Source organism: Saprolegnia diclina, assembly GCF_000281045.1.
Source record: "Saprolegnia diclina VS20 unplaced genomic scaffold supercont1.44, whole genome shotgun sequence".
In the NCBI taxonomy this organism is placed as follows: domain Eukaryota; phylum Oomycota; class Saprolegniomycetes; order Saprolegniales; family Saprolegniaceae; genus Saprolegnia; species Saprolegnia diclina.
The window spans coordinates 37,807-55,901 of NW_008246111.1; the positions used below are offsets into that span (position 1 = coordinate 37,807).

The window sequence follows — 18,095 nt, forward strand, 5'->3', positions numbered from 1 at the left end:
GGCTCCAATAGTATTTTTCACCGTGCAATGTCTTTAGCGCCAAGGTACTGTGAAAGACACGTTCTGTGTTGTGGCCCATGCTGCTGGCGACAGCGCTCCCAGTTGCGCGCTCGGCGTCGACTCGCACGATGCTTCTTTCCCAAGAAAACGCCACGCGCACAAAGCTACGGGCATGGGTATTGATTGACCCATGGCTGCGGGGCACCCAAGCGCCGTCGACGAGGGACCTCCTTTGCCTTCGTGGACGCTGCACCGGTGGCGAAGAGGCAAGGGTTAAACTCAGAATCTCCCTTGGCAACAGGACGCGTGCGATACTGGGAGGCGCATGCGTCGACAAACGAGCCAGTAAAATCATCACGAATTAGAGTTCAAATGGCGTCCCGACTCAAAAGAAAATGGCGACTTGGATGTTGGAGCAGTTTGCGATGGAAGCACGACACCCAGTAGTGCGTGTCGACGTTGGCCACCAGCAGTCGGCCATGGAGGACGAAGAAGAGGAAAGGACTCGGCATGGCGATGGATTCGAGTGCAGCGCGACGGCCGACGCGACCAGCCGCATGCAAGCTTGGCGCCGAGGCACGAGTCGCGCGTCGACGCCCGAGATGTACGTAGTGTGGCGGCAGTGACGAGCACGCGGCCGCAGAGGTCGAATGCGGCCGTAGCGACCCGGCCGTCGTTCCGGACGTGCAAGCGTGTGCTGCCGTGAATGCTAGACATCGAGGCGTCGCTCGCAGGTCTTGGGAACTTGTACGAGTGCATCTCGGAGGCGGTTGCGAGGCCGACGCGCGAGAGGCTGTCGAAAAATTGGTCAGGGCTCCGCCCTAGGGCCGACTCGGTGGCTCGTCACGGATGCTGAAGCTGCGCCACGCCTACACCGCATCGCGTGGGCTTTCTGTGGGCCAGCGTCGCCAGCACGTATGTGGCAAGAACACTGGTGATTGGCCAAAATGCATGCCGATTGTGATTAACGTTAGCTGGAACGATCGTCCACCAGCAAGAGAAGGAGCAGCGCCAGGTATCTCGCATTGCGACCGAGCGATACCTCATGATAACGTGTGCGTAGAGTATGTTGAGGGAGTCTCCTCGAGCACAACGCAGCAGCGTCAGCGGTGCCTTAGAAGCCTCGGCGTTGTCTGTCTGGCGTTGCTGGTCGTTATTCTTGGCGTTCGCCATTTTCAACCATAAAAGCCACATTTGGACGAACGCAGCCTTGCCGCGTCGGCGGATCGACCAAAATGAAGTTTGAAAATGAAGTCGCCCATACTTACCAGAGTGGTAAACCACACTTTGGAGAGCTCAAAACGCTATGTGGCGTCGCCGTTTGAGATCTGTAGCGAGAGGAAATGACCTGGGAAATGACTGCGGCGAGCAAATAGGATATAGTATGAATTTTTCTACACTGAAATACTGTATGGCGGAGTCGGGGCCTCATTACGGAGCATATAGCAGGCGCGAGGCCTCCCTCGCCCACATGCAACACGCTCTTTAACATGAATAAAAAGCGATAGCGTCCTCAGTTTCCGCGATTTCAACGTATTTTCAATCGAAATATCGTGCCGCATTTTGGGAAAACCGACGCTCGGCAGTTTGAGTTTGGTGTGAGCGCCCAAGCAACGGCGCGGCCCAACAAACTGGTCGCACATCGGGTCAAGATCCATAGCCAACTGTGGCAGCCAGAATTGGGGTCCTTGGAGCTTTCAAACCCCGCGATTTCATGTAGAGTATTTGGGCAATTGTGCCACCACCTCAAAAAATGAAAAATGGATTTACACGTGATTACGCCCCGTTCAGCGTCGGAAACGACATGTACGTCGTTCAGTGAGTGTGTAGAGAGGTATAGATATCTGCCACGTGGTTGTGGCAGGTCTGTGGGCTGCTACTCGGCGTTGCGGTGAAATTGATACGTACACTATATAAGACCTGTGACTACATGTCTTGTGATTGGCTATAAAAATGTTGAATTCGAGCCAATGAGAACACCCATTTCCATTTCAGTCGAGTTTCAAAATCGACTCGGCGATGCAATGGCACTAACGTTACCAGGTAGAGTAGCGTCACGGTACCGCCTTTCGGGAGCTAACTTTAGAGTTCATGAGCAATAGTCGGCACGGTTAAGAGATGCTCACTCTTGCAGGGTAGAGATGCCCACGACGCGGCAACCACTTTGCCTCGGCGTGAGCTTGCATCGAACAACGCGTGCCCTTGAAGGGAAGGGCAAGCGCATGGGCTTTTGCCGCTCCACACAAAGTGCCCATCGAGAGCACACAAGCGCTCCCTCCCACACGGCAGTGACTCGGATAGGCACGATCCTGCTTCAAGTGGCGTCGGTTCATGCTCCAGGCGAGCAACATTACTCAGAGCGCGATGTCGCGCCAATTTCATATCAAAATCTAAACCCACGCCACCTAAGCCGTACTTGCCGACACTTGGAGTCCATAAACGCTTTGTGTGTTCAACACATTTATATGAAGTCTTTGACAACAATATTTTCTCGCTTGGAACACGCGCGAACCCGACTGAACGGCAACAAAAAAGTCCTGTGACTGGACTCGGGCTTTGCCAAGTTGCGTGGAATTAACCTACTCGGTGTATGGCCAACGACGCGCAACTTTAACGAATGGATGCTACAATGGTGCAGTCCACGCAATTAAAATACACTTTTCTACAATGCAGCATTCAATTCCACACACAAATATGGAGTACAAGCGGCATAAAAAGCGTTGTTTGGCGAATTAAAATACGGACCGAATTCAATGTCGTCGAAACGATTGGCTCCAACTCCCGAGTGGTGTATCCGCGGGTCGCTCATTCCTGTTGAAGCACCCGCTTGCGCCCGCGCCACGCCATGCAGCACGACGAAGTTATCTGGGGCGTCATCTCCAACCAGTTCTGCTCGTTCAAGAGCAAGTACGTCTGCCGTACAAATCGCTGCCGCGTGAGGCTAAGTGCTTATTTAGGCTGCGCGAAGGCGCCATGTTTTGCCGCAATGAGTACAACGTCACGGGCCTCTGCAATCGGTACGGCCGCTCTCTACTGCAATGGCTCATGACGCCACCAGGCAATCGTGCCCGCTGGCCAACTCGCGCTACGCGACGATCCGCGAGCACAACGGCGTGTGCTTCCTGTACATGAAGACGATCGAGCGCGCGCATTCGCCCAAGAACCTCTGGGAAAAGGTCAAGCTCTCCAAGAACTACACCAAGTCGCTCGAGCAGATCGACGCCCAAATGGTACATTGCACGCGCTGTTGAAGGCAGCGAAGGACGATGGCGTCGTCGTAGCAATTCTGGCCCAAGAAGCTCATCCATCGCAACAAGCAGCGCTTGACCAAGATCCACCAGTACCTCATGCGCATGCGCAAGCTCCGCCTCAAGACCAAGCCGAACCTTGTTGTCATCAACAAGAAGATCGAGCGCCGTGAAGCGCGTCGCGAAGAGAAGGCCAAGACCGCTGCCAAGCTCGGTACGATGCGCGATCGCGATACAAGAATGCCACTCATGCCATTTAGACTTTTCGATCGAGAAGGAGCTGCTGCAGCGTCTCCAGAAGGGCACGTACGGCGATATTTATAACTTTCCCGAGCGCGAGTTTGCCAAGGTGCTCGACGACAACGAGGTATCATCTTTCTACGGAGATGGGATCGTATGCTGACGCGCCGTGTAGGAAGAGGAAGAAGAAGGCGAGGATGAGTACGAAATGGAGAGCGACGACGAGTCGGGCCAGGTCGAATACGTCGAGGTAGACCATCGATGGAGCCGCATGGTGTGCTCATTTTGGAGTCGCGTAGGACTTTGACGACGAGAGCGAAGACGACATGGAAGACTTTGGCGACGACGATGACGAGGAAGATGATGACGACGATGAGGACGACGACGACGACGACGACGACGAAGATGCGAGCGCCGGGAAGCGCAAGCGTCCGGCGGCCAAGGGCAGCAAGCCCGCCAAGAAGCCCAAGCGCGCCGGCGCCTACGTCGAGATCGAGTACGAAGACGAAAACGAATTCGAGTCGACGGCCAACTAGTCGTGTCCCGTCGCCGCCGTTCCTATATTTTAACTCGCAATGCACACCTGTTTTAGACTCTACTGCTACGCGATCATGGCGCCGAGATCATGAAAATGACCTTTGGTTCATGAGGAGGAGGACGTCATACTAGTAGAGCAAAATGCATGGAGCTAGCCGAATAACTCGAGGTTGACGCCAACGATTCGGTCGCGCGGGCAACCAAGAGAGCGCTAAGATTCAGAACTGGAAGATTCCCTGCGCACGAGCAGCGCCTGGCGCACGAGGCGAAGACGTACTAGTAGCTGCCAGTCTTGGACAGAGCACACGCTGTTCCTGTGTCTTGCTCCAAGGGCGCTTGTGTGAGCTTCTAGAAGTGCTTCAAATGTAGTAAGAGTCCAGCTGATCTGGTTCCTGGCTGTCGACGGTCGCGGCGACATGATCGAGGCGTGGCCATGTGCCATGCAGCGCTGTCTAGCACTCTTCCATCACATCCCATCTCGACTTACATTGAGATCTAGTGCGCTGCAAGAGTCGTTGGTGACTGCTTGGGCAACAGCGAGAGGAAGAAGAGGGTTGTTTCGAGCAGTCCAACACACGTGGGTGATTAAATTAGAGTCTTAAACAACCAAGCGCGAGAAGGCCCGAGCCAGAAAGCCAAGAGGTCGAACCCATGAGCAAGCTGCCACAAACCACGACACCGAAATATGTCGAGCCGTTTGGGCAGCGCGCTTAGAGGCGGCGACCACGGCGACCACCCTTTCGGCGGGTCGAGTCCGTCGGGATCGGCGTGGCATCCTCAATGCGGCCAATCTTCATGCCGTTACGGGCAAGGGCGCGGAGGGCCGACTGGGCACCAGGGCCGGGGGTCTTGGTGCGGTTGCCACCCGTGGCACGGATCTTGACGTGGAGGGCCGTGATGCCGACCTCCTTGCACTTGGCGGCGACGTCCTGGGCAGCCAACATGGCGGCGTACGGCGAAGCTTCATCGCGATCGGCCTTGACCTTCATGCCGCCCGTGACACGGACGATGGTCTCGCGGCCCGAGAGGTCCGTGACGTGCACGAACGTATCGTTGAACGAGGCGAAGATGTGGGCGACGCCGAACACTTCCTGGCCCTCGCGGGCGGTAGGGCCAAGCTTGACCACTTCCTCGACGCTCTCAACCTTGACGGCCTTCTTGGACATTATGCGAATTGACAACGGGGATGGAGGCCGATTGCAGAATGCTCAAGCCGTGGCCAGCGCCGCCCCACTCGACTTGACTGGCGCAGAGCCGATGCCATTCTCGCCCAATGGCCTTGCGCGCTTTTTTAATTGGTGCTCGTGATCTTGGCATTTGTATGTAGGTTTGGACCACGCCTTTTAACAATCGAAGTTCGTAGCTGATAGGGCGCCGCAAATAGTGTGCGATCCAGGTAGTGGGCATGGCACGGCGATCGCCACGACAGAGCGCACGACTGCAAGACTTTTGCTACTAGTAGCAAGGTCATTCAAGTACACACGCCGCCATGCTACGGATGGTAGAAGACTAGTTTTGTGGACGATGTGTGCGCAAGGTCATCGTAATCATGGTCAAGCCTTGGTGCTTGGGACCGACGGATTGCCGATGGCAGCAGCATCGCAGAGCTTGCAAGATGTACCAGCAATTCATCGAGGCGTCGTTCTTCGAGTTGTTGTGCTGCGCTAGCAATGTACTGTAGTGCATGTGGCTCCATCATATCCTGCTTGCGACGGAATACGAGATGGAAGCGCGATTTCGTTGTAAATAGTGTACATGACCAATATTAGTTTAATTTCTGACAATGAAATCTTCTTCTTTGTATGCATAAAATTTAATTTTGAAACTTCGATTTGCACAGACAGCATCATGCTTTTGAGATGGCAACTCCAACACCGACGGACCGATCGGAGATGCTTCATTGCGCGCAGTAACTTGGAAAATCATTTACAGAGAGCATCTTGCTACAGCCCTTAGAGGCGAGCCCACGCCGCGGCCACAGCCGCCGCGCCAAGCAGCAACGATGGCCCCTGCGTCGCCGCAGCACTCTTGACGCAATCCGTGCAGCCTACTCATGCATCAACAACTTGGTTTCAACGACCGAACGTTGTACCAGGCTTCGTGCACTTGGTGCAGATCGCGCCAACGCACTGGCCTTTGCAGTAGCACGCGCTGTCGACGCACAGACCTACGCGGCGATGACATTGCGATGGATTCAGCTTCCAAATCCGTACCAAGGGTCCCGCAGTTGGGGCGCGTGGCGTCCGTGGCCAGGCACTTGTTGGCCGTCGGCGTCGTCGCGCCGCCCGTGACGGTGCAAAAGTTGCCTACCACTCACGTCATTGCGGGCCATTGTTGACGCATCGTACCGCCAAATCCACTGTTGCACGTGCACGTGTTGGTGTCGAGATTGCACTTGCCGCCTAGACACGAGTTAAAAGACAATAGTCGCCACACACGACGCACCCAAGTTGATCGAGTTGCAAGCGACGTCGCTCGTGCAGCTCATACACTGGTTGCCCGAGTATCCCGAGTTGCATTTGCATTGGCCCTAAGAACGCTCTTGAGTGTGCTGCGCGAGAGAAGCATGCTATCGTGAGTACCTCTTCACAGGTGCCGCCAAGGCCACAGTCGGCGACGCACTTGTTGGATAGCACCTTGTCGCAAAAGCGTCCACCAAAGCCGACGTCGCACAAGCACTGTAATGCGGTATGGGGTGTCTATGCGGTTGGAAGTAGTGTACGTACGCGGTACTTGGCTTCCGGTGCGTCCGAGTCGGTGGGCGTGCACGTGCCATGGTTACTGCAGAGTTGCTAGCGGTTAATGTATCAAAGTCGAAGGAGAGACCTCGAAGGAACGTACGTTCGAACCCGTTGGGCCCGTCGAGCAGCTTAAGCCCGTGTCGCAGACCGCAGGAAACGCACTTTGGTCCTTGCACTGCCCTATCCCGACGGTTTGTTGGTGCATATTTTGCAGACGCGAATCGACAGGTACCTTTCAAGACGCACTGGAACGAGCCCGCAACGGTCTTGTTGCTCGACTTGGGCTTGTAACAGTTGAGGCAGTTGGAAGTCGCTGCCTGCAGCCGCCGGACGATTGCCGGTGTCGTCGTATTCCCGTTGTTCGACGTTGTCGTTGTCGTTGCGGTCGTCGTGGTCGTCGACGTCGATGTCGACGCTACGCCAGACATGAAGACAAGGCGTCGCCTGTTGCTGCAGACATACACAGCATGACACTGCCGTCGGCGGCAGGAACGAGCATCTCGCCCGACGTGGACGTGCAGCAGTTGATGTTGCGAATTTTGTCCGTCTCGACGAAGAGACACATGAGCGACCCGATCTCCGAGTCCTACACACCGCCCTTTGTCGCCGTCGCACTGTGCGAGCTTTTGGTTACCTGCGACGGGCAGTGGCCAAACGTGACGCCACCGCAGAGCGGTTGCTGCGCCGTGCACTTTGAAAAGGCCGAGCGACCTGCGTATTCCGTCAGCACCAGAGTCCGTGAGAGGTTTATGTACCTGTGTCAAAAGTCACACACGCTGCGTCCGCGCTGCAGTCGGCGTTTGAGGTGCAGCGACCTTGCAGCTGTTGCGCCTGGAATGCAGGTGAGCGCTTTTGGGACGCAATTGTCGTTGCGGACCTGGACCGTCGCGGCGAGAAAAGCGGTCAACCAAAGCACCGAGAGCGTGAACATGTCGGAACTTTGCTGTGATTTCGACTTTGATCTTGGACGACGCCCAAGACGGTCCAATTTCGAAGGATACCACATGTTCGAGATGTTCAAAATGGAAAATTAACTATTTCGAGGGCATCGAGCGCCCCAGAAATTTTAGTATCTATATTTTTTATTATCCCGAAGTTGCAAGTTGGGGGTATAGCGCAGTGGTAGCGCGTCCGCTTTGCATGCGGAAGGCCCCGGGTTCGACCCCCGGTTCCTCCATTTTTGCACCGGTTCATTTGCACGGTTGTGAAGGGATGTTGTATGGCCGCTATAACTTAGTAGGAAAAGGCATGCGTTTTGCTGCACACAGCACCTTTCGGCTTCCGTGGACAGGACCGCTTTGTCGTAATATCACCGCCGACGGCGCCATGAGGGATGCCACGGACAGTCGAATCAATACAAGTCAACTGTACTGACATCACCGTTTCTCTTCGTTGGGCGTGGGACTGGACTTGTTTTGGGCTACGTTAAAATCGCGCGCGGGCTTGCCGCCTTCGCGGTGGACAAGGTCGCGGGCCACTGGCGCCGGGCTGCCGACGAAGCGCAGACGATGGACCGAGTGTCGAGGCGGCGTCGTCACCTGTGCCAGCCACACGACCACGAGGACGAGCGAAAGAATCATGGCACGCGGCCACACGTGGCGAGCCGACGTTGGATACATCGTTTAAAATCCAAGCGACCATGGATACCCTTGAAAGATCGCACCTCTTCGAAAGATTGGCCCTTCCTGTGCCAATACATAATTTTGGATACGATTGTCATCGCCAAATATATTCCTTGCGTACGTCCCACAAGCGAGATCTTGAGAGCGCACGTCCGCTTGCACCATCGAATGGCCAACGGCCGAGGCCTTATGGTCCATGCTTACCCTACACTTCTGCAACTGGAGCTTTGACATCAACGCCTTCCCACTCTCTGGATCGCACTTGGGCTCAAAGCTACGCCGTGCGCCAGGGTACGAATACAGTTGCTGGCGTCAAGGGCTCGCTCGACACTAGCCACTGCACGCCAGGATGGTCGCTACTACGCGTATGGTTTGGCAGTAGCTAGCGAGGTGCACACCAACGAGACCGTCCATGACCCGACTCTGCGTGGTGACAGATGAACAAGAGACAGTCAACGATGCGTTTGGCGGTCGAGTCCCACACCATAGGTACTAACGTTAGTACAACGTTCCCAGCAGCAGGTTCGGAAACGCCTGCGGGCGCCACGTCATTTTATCCGGATACTTCGAGTGGCGCGACCATTCTCCAAGCATCCCATCGATCCCAACGCTCGCGAGCAGCAAGACCATTCTCCAAGCATCCCATCGATCCCAACGCTCGCTCAACTGCGCTGCACCCCACGGCTCATACGCGAGGTATCGCAAGGTACCGTGGATGGCGCTAGCCTCCACAAGTGTCACCGACCTGCGCGCTGGTGCGGGATAGAACGACCGATCATTTCTCGTCGATTCTTGAAGCGCGCAGGAACATCACCTACTGGACGCAGCCGTGTACAAACGCCGACGTAGCGTTGTCGACGCCACCGACTCTTCCCGATTCGACAAAGGAGGACGATCGGTATCTTCCATCGAAGCCCAGATGGTGTGAGAGCCAGACCGACGACTATGGGCGAGTGGCGGCCAGTTGCAGATTTGCCATGTTCCACTTTCTCTCGCTCGTGGCGTCTGGCTTGTACGTCATTGGTCTCTCGGACGCTGCGTGCAATGCGTCCAAGTACACGCTCACACCGTTCGCGGGCGCCGGCACGAAAGGCTTTGCCGACGGCCCGCGCCTCGCCGCGCTCTTTGCCGAGCCGCAGGGCCTCGCGTTTGACGGCCATGACCTCTTCGTCGCCGACACGAGCAGCAACCGCATTCGCCGCGTCTCGGCCACGGACGTCTCGACGCTGCCAAGTGTGCTGCGGCAGCCGCGCAGCGTCACGACCGATGCGCGGTACGGCGTCGTCGTCGCCGACTATGGCAACCACATGCTGCGCGCGCTCAACGGCTCGGACGCGGTTGACCTCGCCGGCACGCTCGGCCTCGGACCCGGGTTCGCCGACGGCCCCGCGGCGTCCGCGCAGTTTCACAATCCTTCGGGCGTCGCTGTCGCCCGCGATGGCGCCATCTACGTCGCCGACTCGTCCAACAACCGCATCCGCAAGCTCTCGGCGGACCGGTCGACGGTGACGACGGTCGCTGGCAGCGCGACGTCCGGCGACGACGACGGCAACGCAGCCACGTTCAATGTCCCGACGGACCTCGTGCTGCACCGAAACGCGCTGTACATCACGGACCTCAACAACCACGCGATTCGACTGCTCGACCTGTCGACCAACGAGATCTCGACCTTGGACTTTGATGCAGAGCTTAAGTACCCCCATGGCATTGCGTGCGACAGCTGCGGCAATTTGTACGTAGCCGACACGTACAACAACCGTGTGCTCAAGATCGACCCGGTCTCGGGCGCCGTCGTCGTGCTCGGCGACGTCGAGAGTCCCGTCGGTGTCGCCGTCAGCGCCAAGGACGGCAGCGTCTACGTGTCGAGCCCGTCGCTGCAGCAAATTCTGCGCCTTGCCCCGTCTGCATAATTTAGTCGTTTTGTCTCGTTTCAAAAGTCGTGTTGATATTGTCATCTTGTCCAATCTCATCTTCGCTACCAGCTGCCGCGTCAGCGTCCAGCGCGGCGCACGTAGGAGGGTAGGAGGGTCGACAGTTGTGGGTTGCTTGCAGAGTGGCTCTGTCTGTGCTCGAGTCGTCGGCTTACGGCGTCGACTTGCTCTTGCTCGCGAGCTCGATGCGCTTGAGGAGCATGCGGATCTTGCTCACGTCGGCCGGAAACTCTTCACCGCAGTCACACGCCGCGCGCGTCATCGGGTACGCGTCGCTGCACGTAAAGCAAGTGACGCTCCCATCGACGCGCAACCCGCGCTGGGCGGCGGCGTCGAGGCGTCGCAAGAGCACTTTGAGTTTGAGCGACGGTGGCGGCAGCGGCTCGGTGCACGTTCCGCAGGCGTCGTCCAAAAGGCTGTTAGTCGTGTTGCACAGCTGACACACAAGGTCTGTCGCCACGAGCTTCTCGGTGGTCCAACCCGAGTACGTCTATCGCCGTAGTTTTCGCTGTTGCACTCGAAGAGACGAGGTGCGCGGTACCTTGGTGTTGCCAAATGCCAGTGGCTCGGTTGTACTCGGATCGGCTGGCGTCGGCTCGCTGGCGGGGTGCGTTGACGGGCGGCGAGGGCTCATCGAGAGCTGCGCTACCAGGCCGGATGCCATGTCCTCGGCCTCGATCTCTACACGACGAATCGATGTCGGCGGCGCCTACAGCTCATACGGTGACGTCTCCTGCGTCATCAAGCCCGTCGCACCCGCGCCGCTTGGAGGATCGGAGCTCTCTCAGCTGACGAGCTTGGCGCCGCGTTCTCGTCGTCAGCCGTGTTGGCTCGATCAACTTGCCGGGCTAGGTGCTGCTTGAGTCGGTTGACAACATCTTGGGCTGTCGGACGCCCTTTCGGGTCAAAGGCGAGACAGGCGGTCGCCAGGTCTTGAAGCCACGCGGGGCAGGTCGATGTAAACGTCGGCTTGAGCGCACCGTCACCGAGCTTGCGCATGATCTCCGGAATCGACGTCTCGGCTGCAAAGGGCACAAGACGCGTGTCGAGCTCGGTCAAGAGCGCGCCAAACGCATACATATCGGCCGCTGCGTTGTAGCTGCGCTTCGGGTCGAGGAGCTCGGGGGCCATCCAGCGCAATGTACCAATGCCCATGGTCATATTCGACTCGTACTCGCGCGCGATGCCGAGGTCGGCGAGCTTGATGTAGTTGTGAGTGCAGAGGAGGACGTTCGGGCTCTTGATGTCGCGGTGGAGGAGGCCGTTGTGGTGCATATCGGCGAGGGCATTGGCAACGACCCACGCGACCTCCAATGATGAGACATCCACCTTGGTGGATTGATTGAGGCGCTTGGCGTCGAGGAAGCTGCGGAGATCACCACCGTCCATGTACTCGAGGATGAGCTTGGGACTTGGCATCTTGGTGACAGCGAGGAGCTCCAGCACGTACGGCGAGTGGCAGCTAGGTGACACAAGTCGTCAATATTTTTGAAAAATGTCCAAAAGAGTACAGCTGCATGGTCTCCATCTCTTCAATAAGCGCGGCGACGCCGCTGGCGCCGAGAGCCGTCTTGACGGCGACGGGACGGCCGTTGTACGTACCCTTGTACACGGCACCGTACCCGCCGACACCGAGCGGTGCATCGACGTCCATGGTAAAAGCCTCCGACGATATCTAGTCCCTCGTTGGCTCACTGAACCAAAAAAGACCGGAGCGCCTACCTCGGGCGTCAAGGCGTGGGCGGCGGCGTGAAGGATGTTGGCCAAGCGTCGGTGACCGGCTTGGATCGCGAGAATCATCGGTGTCCGTCCGTCCTATGCGACTGCGTTAGCGTCTCGATAGTCTGCAGATGCGCACCGCGTTGCGCTGGTCGAAGCGGATACCAGGAGCTTGCAACAGCGCTTCCAGAAGCCCTCGGTGGTTTTGACGCACGGCGAGGTGCAAGAGCGATTCGCCAGCCTACAAATGACCATGTGTTTTATGCATCAATGTATCGAGTACCTCGTTGGTCGTGTTGGGATCCAGCCCGTCGGCTACAAGCGAGCGCACCACGTCGGTGGCACCGTCACACACCGCTGCGAGAAGCGCTGCCACCTACCAAAGTAGCTTTAGCGCGACGGACGACTACGAAGCGTACCATATGGGTGCGTCGGCGGGTGTCGGTGCCAAAGATCGCAATAACGTCCGGATACGGGGTCGCGCATGCAACGGGCGTGTGCTGAGTCTACTCCAAAATCTTAGTTGAAGCGTCGCGAGGTATGTGTCGACCGCGTTGGTTGCCTCGACACTAGCACCGGCAGCCAAGAGCACCGAAACGATAGCGCCGAGCCCGCGCCTGGCTGCCACGTGCAACGGCGTGTCGCATGTTTTCTACAGTATCAACTTGATACGAAGGGAATGTGTCTCCGTGTCGCTACCGTCGTCACGGCGTCGACGTTGGCACCCGCAGCGACGAGGCGCTCGACAACGTCAACATGACCGTTGGCCACCGCCAGGTGCAACGCCGTCTCGCCCGTCTATGCCACAATAAGCCACTTGGATGGTAGATACGAACGGAGTCGACCGTGGATTTGCTGCGTAGGTCGACCGTGGCACCCGCCGTCAAAAGGGCGTCGACACCGCCCAGGAACCCGGCACTGGCAGCGGCGTGGAGGACCGATGTGGGCAGCTAAGTCTCCTCCGTGGTAGCGAAATCGGCTGCAACGTCACCTACCTGACCGAAGGCGTCGAGTTGTGTCGTGCGGCAGCCGAGCAATAGCGTTAGCGCTGGAATATGCTGCTGTTCGACAGCGAGTCGCAGCGCCGATACACCCGCCTACGCGCTATAAACTCGCCGGATCCTTTGAGGGAGCGGTGCACCTTGTCTTCCATGTTGGGACTCGCATCCGCACGCAAGAGGTGGTCGACAACACTGAGTTGCATGGTGGCAACCGCAGCGTGCAGCGGTGTCGCACCCGACTACAAGTACGCCACATTACGAAATGACGTCTCGTAAGTGGCAGCTGGTTACCGTGTCGGCTGCGTCGACATTGGCCGTGCTTGCCACGAGACGGACAGCCATCGCAGTCCGGTGCAGGAGGATCGCGACATGCAGCGGCGACCGCCCCAACTACAGAGATTATTCATCTTCTCGCAGATGTCGTTGAAGCGGGTACGGCGTCGCGCGTGTTGACGTCGGCACCATAGTCGAGGAGCTGCTGCAAGCTGACGGACTCGTTCGTCTCAATCGCCGAACGCAGCGCTTTGGCCACGTGCTGGTCTAGTAGTTGCACAATATTGTCGTGGCCGCGGCCGACGGCGACGTCGCGCGGGGTCTTGCCTGCCTACGACACAATATAGTCATACCTTGGTGAAGATTTGCCAACCTTGGTCGTGCAGACCACGGAAGCGTTGGCTCGGAGCAAGGCAGTCACAGTATCCGGGTCGTCGTTGCGCGCGGCCCCGTGCAATGGTGTGTCGCCCGTCTACAGTGTCGAGCTCGTTTTCATTCCTTCTGCATCAACAAGCCAATCGACTGTCTAATACCTCGGTGGCGAGCGTCACGTCCGCGCTGGCCGCCAAGAGAACGTGGACAACGTCGACATGCCGTTTCCCAACTGCCCAGTACAGTGGTGTGCGGTGCGTCTAGCACGTAGCGGATTGTGGTGAGCTAGAATGGACAAAATTTGTCCACCGCATCGATGGCATTGACGGGTGCGCCTGCACGGACGAGCGCGCAGGCTGTGGCAGTCGCGCCGCAGTAGGCAGCATCGTGCAACGGCGTCGACCCGTCCTATTGAAGCCAACATGGGGCTACGCACAGGCTGTGCTTGATCACGGAACCTGTGACGCAGCTTCGGCGCGCGCACCGGCTGAAAGCAGTGCGACGGCGACGGCCTCCAAGTTTTTGGCGGCGGCGAGGTGCAGCGGTGTCTCGCCTCTCTAGAGGCCGAATGGCTCGTCAGCTGGTGAAGTACAGCGCGTTATACCTCGTTGGTGCTCGACGGCGATGCGCCGCTAGCGAGCAGCTGCGTGACGAGATCGTGGTCGTTGGCGACGACGGCCTTGAAAAGACGCTTGGCGTTCGGATCCACGAAGAGCTCAGCGACGCTCGTATGGCCCATCTCCAGTGCAATCGCGCGTGGCGTCCGGCCGTACTAGGTTCCGATGGCTTCCTGTCACCTCTGGTCAAACCACCTACCACGTCGGCAAGGCTCGTCCGCGCCTTGGCCGAGAGGAGCAACGTCACCGCCGAGAGCTTGCCGGCCTTGGCCGCTTCGTACAGCGGTGTCTTGCGGTTCTATGCGCCATCGTCAGCGACCCACATAGGCCAAGGGGTTGTTCGTGCCTCATCGATGGCGTTGACGTCGGCTTTCGCAGCCAGCAGCTCGACGATAATCGGGTCGTGGCCGTGCAGGGCTGCAATATGCAGCGCCGTCTGCTGCTTCTACATACCGTCATGCTGGTGCATGGAGCAAATGCACGTTGATATGTGTACGTGGTTGGTCGTGCTGGGGCTCACGCCGTGGCAGAGAAGCCGCGCGATGGCGGCCGCATCACCCGACTCGGCGGCGGTGAGTAGCGCGGCTGGCGACGCCGACCGATCGAGACCCTAGAAGCAGCGGTATTGGACTCACTGCGAACCTTCCGGAAGCGCATACCATGACCATGGCACGTTGACGATTGACACGTAAGTTCAGCAATCCACCCCAGCGACAGGCGGCAAGTCGCGATGGTGGTCACCATAGTATCGCCTTGACGCAGGTGAGCGTCTGGCCCTTGATCGTCAAATGCTGCTGCCAAAGAGACTGGAGCAGCGAAGTCAAAGTGAGGCGACGCCAATGAAGCAAACCGCGCCAACTGCAGGCGCCAAGTTTCAGTGCACGGTGAAACGGTCCAATTCGCTTAGATAGTACACACCGTGTTCTTGTTCTACTCGGCCTTGGTTCAGTCGGTACAGTACGGCTCCACCAACATCCAACTCTGCATCATTAGGAAGATGAGTTGTCACGGAGTAGATGTACATGTTTTTGACATACTCGAGTTTGAAATTTGATCGCTTCTTGCCATTCGTTGGGACCGTCAGTGAAGCGGCGGGTGGGACACGTGTACTTAAAGAAGGTAATTTTGTGCTGTTTGTAACGAAGCCCAGGCCACTGCGTTGACGTGACCTTTTGAGAGATCGACGGCGCAAAGACTATCTCATCTCGCATTTGTACCTAAAATGCATGGCAATGTAGAACATACAGAGATACTGATAGCAGTTGCTGGAAATATTGAAATCTGGGGCACGAGACGCTTGGCATGCCAGTTTGACTTGGCGCGAGCGACGGTTTTCGCATCACCAAAATCGCGTACTTGTAGTCACCAAAAATACCTCAACGTTGCTCAAAGTCAAAGCGACAATGCGTCCGGTGGCCCGCCGGGTCTTCCTTATTCTTGCGTTCCTCAAGCTGCTAGCGTCGGGCACCTACTGCCTCCTCGTGGCCGCACTCATGAGCTTCGCGTCGCCCTCGGACACCATCAAGTACCAGGTCTACGCGATGAAGACGTATAGTTTCGGTACGTACGCGGCCTGCGGTCTTCTCCACTGGCTCGGCGCGCTGCATATTCTCTGCGGCCGACGACCAACGTCGTGCCGCTTGAATTTTCTGTGCTGCCGCCTCTTTGTATCGGCGTCGGCGCTGCCGTGGGCACTCGCGGCTCAGTTTCTCGAGACGTTGGTTCAGCTCCTGCAGGCGTACCGCCTCAGTCAGCACGCTGTCAATTTGGACATCGCTTTTGTTTACCCAATGCTCGTGGGCCTCTCGACGGCCGTGAGTCCGTGGTTCTTCCTCTTCACCGACCCATTCGTACACCGCGACCTGTGGCTGCTCTTCAATTGCCTCCTCAGCTTTGTCTTGGCCTCGGGGCTCTACCTCGTCGCGTTCGTCCCGCCCTTGCTCTCGCTCAAATTTGGCGACCCGCGACAGATCTTTTCGATGGCCTGGACCACCGAGTACACGCTACTCACCCGCTATATTGTACCAGTGTCGGCGATCGACTTGGCCGAGAAAGCAGCGCTATTTGGCCTCAGCTGGTTCAACGCCCAGCGCCTTGTGACCAACACGCACCGGCGCCATGCAGTGGTGCCCTTACACCGGGGTCCGACCCGCGTGACCATCCGCTCCAAACCGCGCGCGTTCCGGATACTTTTGTGGTGTAATTTGCTACTCGGCTCGACCATCGTTGTCGCCGCTGTGTTCAACGTTGTGCGTGCCCCGGCGTGCCCCGATGGTTGTCTACTAGCGACCCACCCATGGTTTGCAGCGCAGTGCGAATGTGCCTACTATCACCTGCGCTGCCAACCGCCCACCGTGTCGCCTAATTTCACGCATCTTTTGTCGCCAGCGCGGTTGGGCACACAACTATTTTACCTGCATGTGACCGAGTGTCCGCTCGTTTTTGGTTTTGATGTATCGCATTTGGTGCCGTTTGAGCAGCTGTTTGGACTCACGATCGAATTTTCCGACATGACAACGTGGGAGCTCGACAGCGAGTGGCCAGACTCGGTGTTAGCGATCGAAGTACGCTACAGCAACCTCTCGCACATACCACCTGCGTTATTAAAGCTGCCACCGGACTGCACCGTGCTCACGTTGGCTTTTGGCAACAACATGTCGGTATTGCCAACGACGCTTGTACCGTCGTGGCAGACCCTCTCCCGCCTCGTTCTCAACGGAAATCAACTGACAGCGTTGCCAAGTTGGTTTAATCAGTTGCAAGAGCTTGAGCGGATTGTCGTATCGAGTAATCGATTCATCGAGCTCCCGGAAGCTGCCCTCGCGACGCTTCCCGTGCTAACACACTTTGAGGCAGCTCAGAATGCGCTTGTGGCGTTTCCAAAAACACTTCTCGCGGCCCACCAAGTCGCATTCGTCGATGTCAGCAACAACCCGATCGCAGAGACGCCAACCAGCGACGTGTTGGGTGCGATCGCGGCGCGCCGGGTTTTAGCGGATGGAACGCCGGTGTGCACCGGGGCGCGACCTCTTGAAGGATGCCAGGAAGTGTGCGCCGACTCGTGCTCCAACTTTGAGCGTGGCGACCGCATTTGCCAAGCCAACTGCCTCCATGAAGCATGCGACTGGGATGCAACGGACTGCGCCAACGGCGGCTCCCAATAACGAACGCAAAGTGGACTCGTTCTTGTGTCAAAAGCGCCGGCCACGATTGTATGCATGTACACGGATATATTATATTCATGACATGCATTCCTGGGGAAAATAAGATGTTTCCGGATACAAGCATACAATAACCGAGACACTTTTCAAAGCCACCTTGCGAATGTCAATGGCGCCATAGCCATAGCGCCCCCATTTTAGCGACATTGGAGCTCTATAGGCCATCAAATCAAAGGAAACGGAATATATTATCGGGGCATCGTGGTTTGGTATCGCCAGCATTCGCTTTTGCGGTCAAAATTTGTCACAATGATTCGATTTCCTCCATAGTGGTACCACCCACCCCGAGATCCCACATCGTGGGCCGACCAATTGGCTGTCGCGAAGCTAAGGCGAAGCTCAAACGAAGATATGATTTAGCCCCCTGCTTGTGCACCCCGAGAACGTCCCGTTCCGACTGCGTTCCGACTGTCTGCAGTGGCCCCGCGATGTGATTCGCCCATAAAGAAAGGTGCGAACAGGCAACAAACACGAAATTAGTATGGATTGGCTGAAAAAACGCGCTGCAGACTTGCGTAGACATGCCGATCGGGTTGTGACCAGATGGTGGATCGATGCTCGGTGCAATCAGTG

The 18,095-nt window shown here is 57.3% G+C and overlaps 6 protein-coding genes and 1 non-coding gene across 7 annotated transcripts; 4 read left to right on the forward strand and 3 right to left on the reverse strand.

The window, feature by feature from the left end:
* Positions 1–2,794: 2,794 nt before the first annotated feature.
* On the forward strand, positions 2,795–4,087 carry SDRG_11763 (hypothetical protein). Its single transcript, XM_008617815.1, has 7 exons — positions 2,795–2,907; positions 2,958–3,017; positions 3,059–3,230; positions 3,282–3,462; positions 3,509–3,615; positions 3,664–3,738; positions 3,788–4,087. Exons 1-7 carry the CDS (start codon positions 2,846–2,848, stop codon positions 4,022–4,024), a joined length of 894 nt encoding a protein of 297 aa, XP_008616037.1. The 5' UTR covers positions 2,795–2,845; the 3' UTR covers positions 4,025–4,087.
* Positions 4,088–4,579: 492 nt separating this feature from the next.
* On the reverse strand, positions 4,580–5,326 carry SDRG_11764 (40S ribosomal protein S14). The gene has a single exon (XM_008617816.1). The coding sequence runs from the start codon at positions 5,189–5,191 to the stop codon at positions 4,736–4,738; it is 456 nt and encodes a 151-aa protein (XP_008616038.1). The 5' UTR covers positions 5,192–5,326; the 3' UTR covers positions 4,580–4,735.
* Positions 5,327–5,776: 450 nt separating this feature from the next.
* On the reverse strand, positions 5,777–7,777 carry SDRG_11765 (hypothetical protein). The gene is made up of 13 exons (XM_008617817.1): positions 7,644–7,777; positions 7,522–7,597; positions 7,401–7,477; positions 7,229–7,352; positions 6,999–7,181; positions 6,867–6,946; positions 6,752–6,817; positions 6,608–6,703; positions 6,471–6,555; positions 6,374–6,427; positions 6,239–6,331; positions 6,118–6,192; positions 5,777–6,072 (listed from the first exon to the last, which is right to left on the reverse strand). The coding sequence occupies exons 1-13, from the start codon at positions 7,770–7,772 to the stop codon at positions 5,978–5,980; spliced, it is 1,233 nt and encodes a 410-aa protein (XP_008616039.1). The 5' UTR covers positions 7,773–7,777; the 3' UTR covers positions 5,777–5,977.
* Positions 7,778–7,871: 94 nt separating this feature from the next.
* Positions 7,872–7,943, forward strand: SDRG_11766. The gene has a single exon. It is a non-coding gene; the product is annotated as a tRNA-Ala (tRNA).
* A 1,371-nt stretch (positions 7,944–9,314) lies between these two features.
* Positions 9,315–10,352, forward strand: SDRG_11767 (hypothetical protein). Its single transcript, XM_008617818.1, has one exon. The coding sequence runs from the start codon at positions 9,366–9,368 to the stop codon at positions 10,296–10,298; it is 933 nt and encodes a 310-aa protein (XP_008616040.1). The 5' UTR covers positions 9,315–9,365; the 3' UTR covers positions 10,299–10,352.
* Positions 10,312–15,005, reverse strand: SDRG_11768 (TKL protein kinase). The gene is made up of 24 exons (XM_008617819.1): positions 14,961–15,005; positions 14,798–14,911; positions 14,666–14,746; positions 14,501–14,599; positions 14,289–14,456; positions 14,143–14,241; positions 13,994–14,092; positions 13,846–13,944; positions 13,686–13,784; positions 13,476–13,643; positions 13,331–13,429; positions 13,180–13,278; positions 13,034–13,135; positions 12,884–12,988; positions 12,738–12,836; positions 12,589–12,690; positions 12,458–12,544; positions 12,322–12,414; positions 12,178–12,279; positions 12,042–12,134; positions 11,831–11,994; positions 11,076–11,781; positions 10,861–11,028; positions 10,312–10,809 (listed from the first exon to the last, which is right to left on the reverse strand). The coding sequence occupies exons 1-24, from the start codon at positions 14,967–14,969 to the stop codon at positions 10,471–10,473; spliced, it is 3,393 nt and encodes a 1,130-aa protein (XP_008616041.1). The 5' UTR covers positions 14,970–15,005; the 3' UTR covers positions 10,312–10,470.
* Positions 15,006–15,704: 699 nt separating this feature from the next.
* SDRG_11769 (hypothetical protein) lies at positions 15,705–17,497 on the forward strand (the record flags this gene model as incomplete). The annotated part of the gene is made up of 1 exon (XM_008617820.1): positions 15,705–17,497. The coding sequence occupies one exon, from the start codon at positions 15,705–15,707 to the stop codon at positions 17,463–17,465; it is 1,761 nt and encodes a 586-aa protein (XP_008616042.1). The 3' UTR covers positions 17,466–17,497.
* Positions 17,498–18,095: the final 598 nt, after the last annotated feature.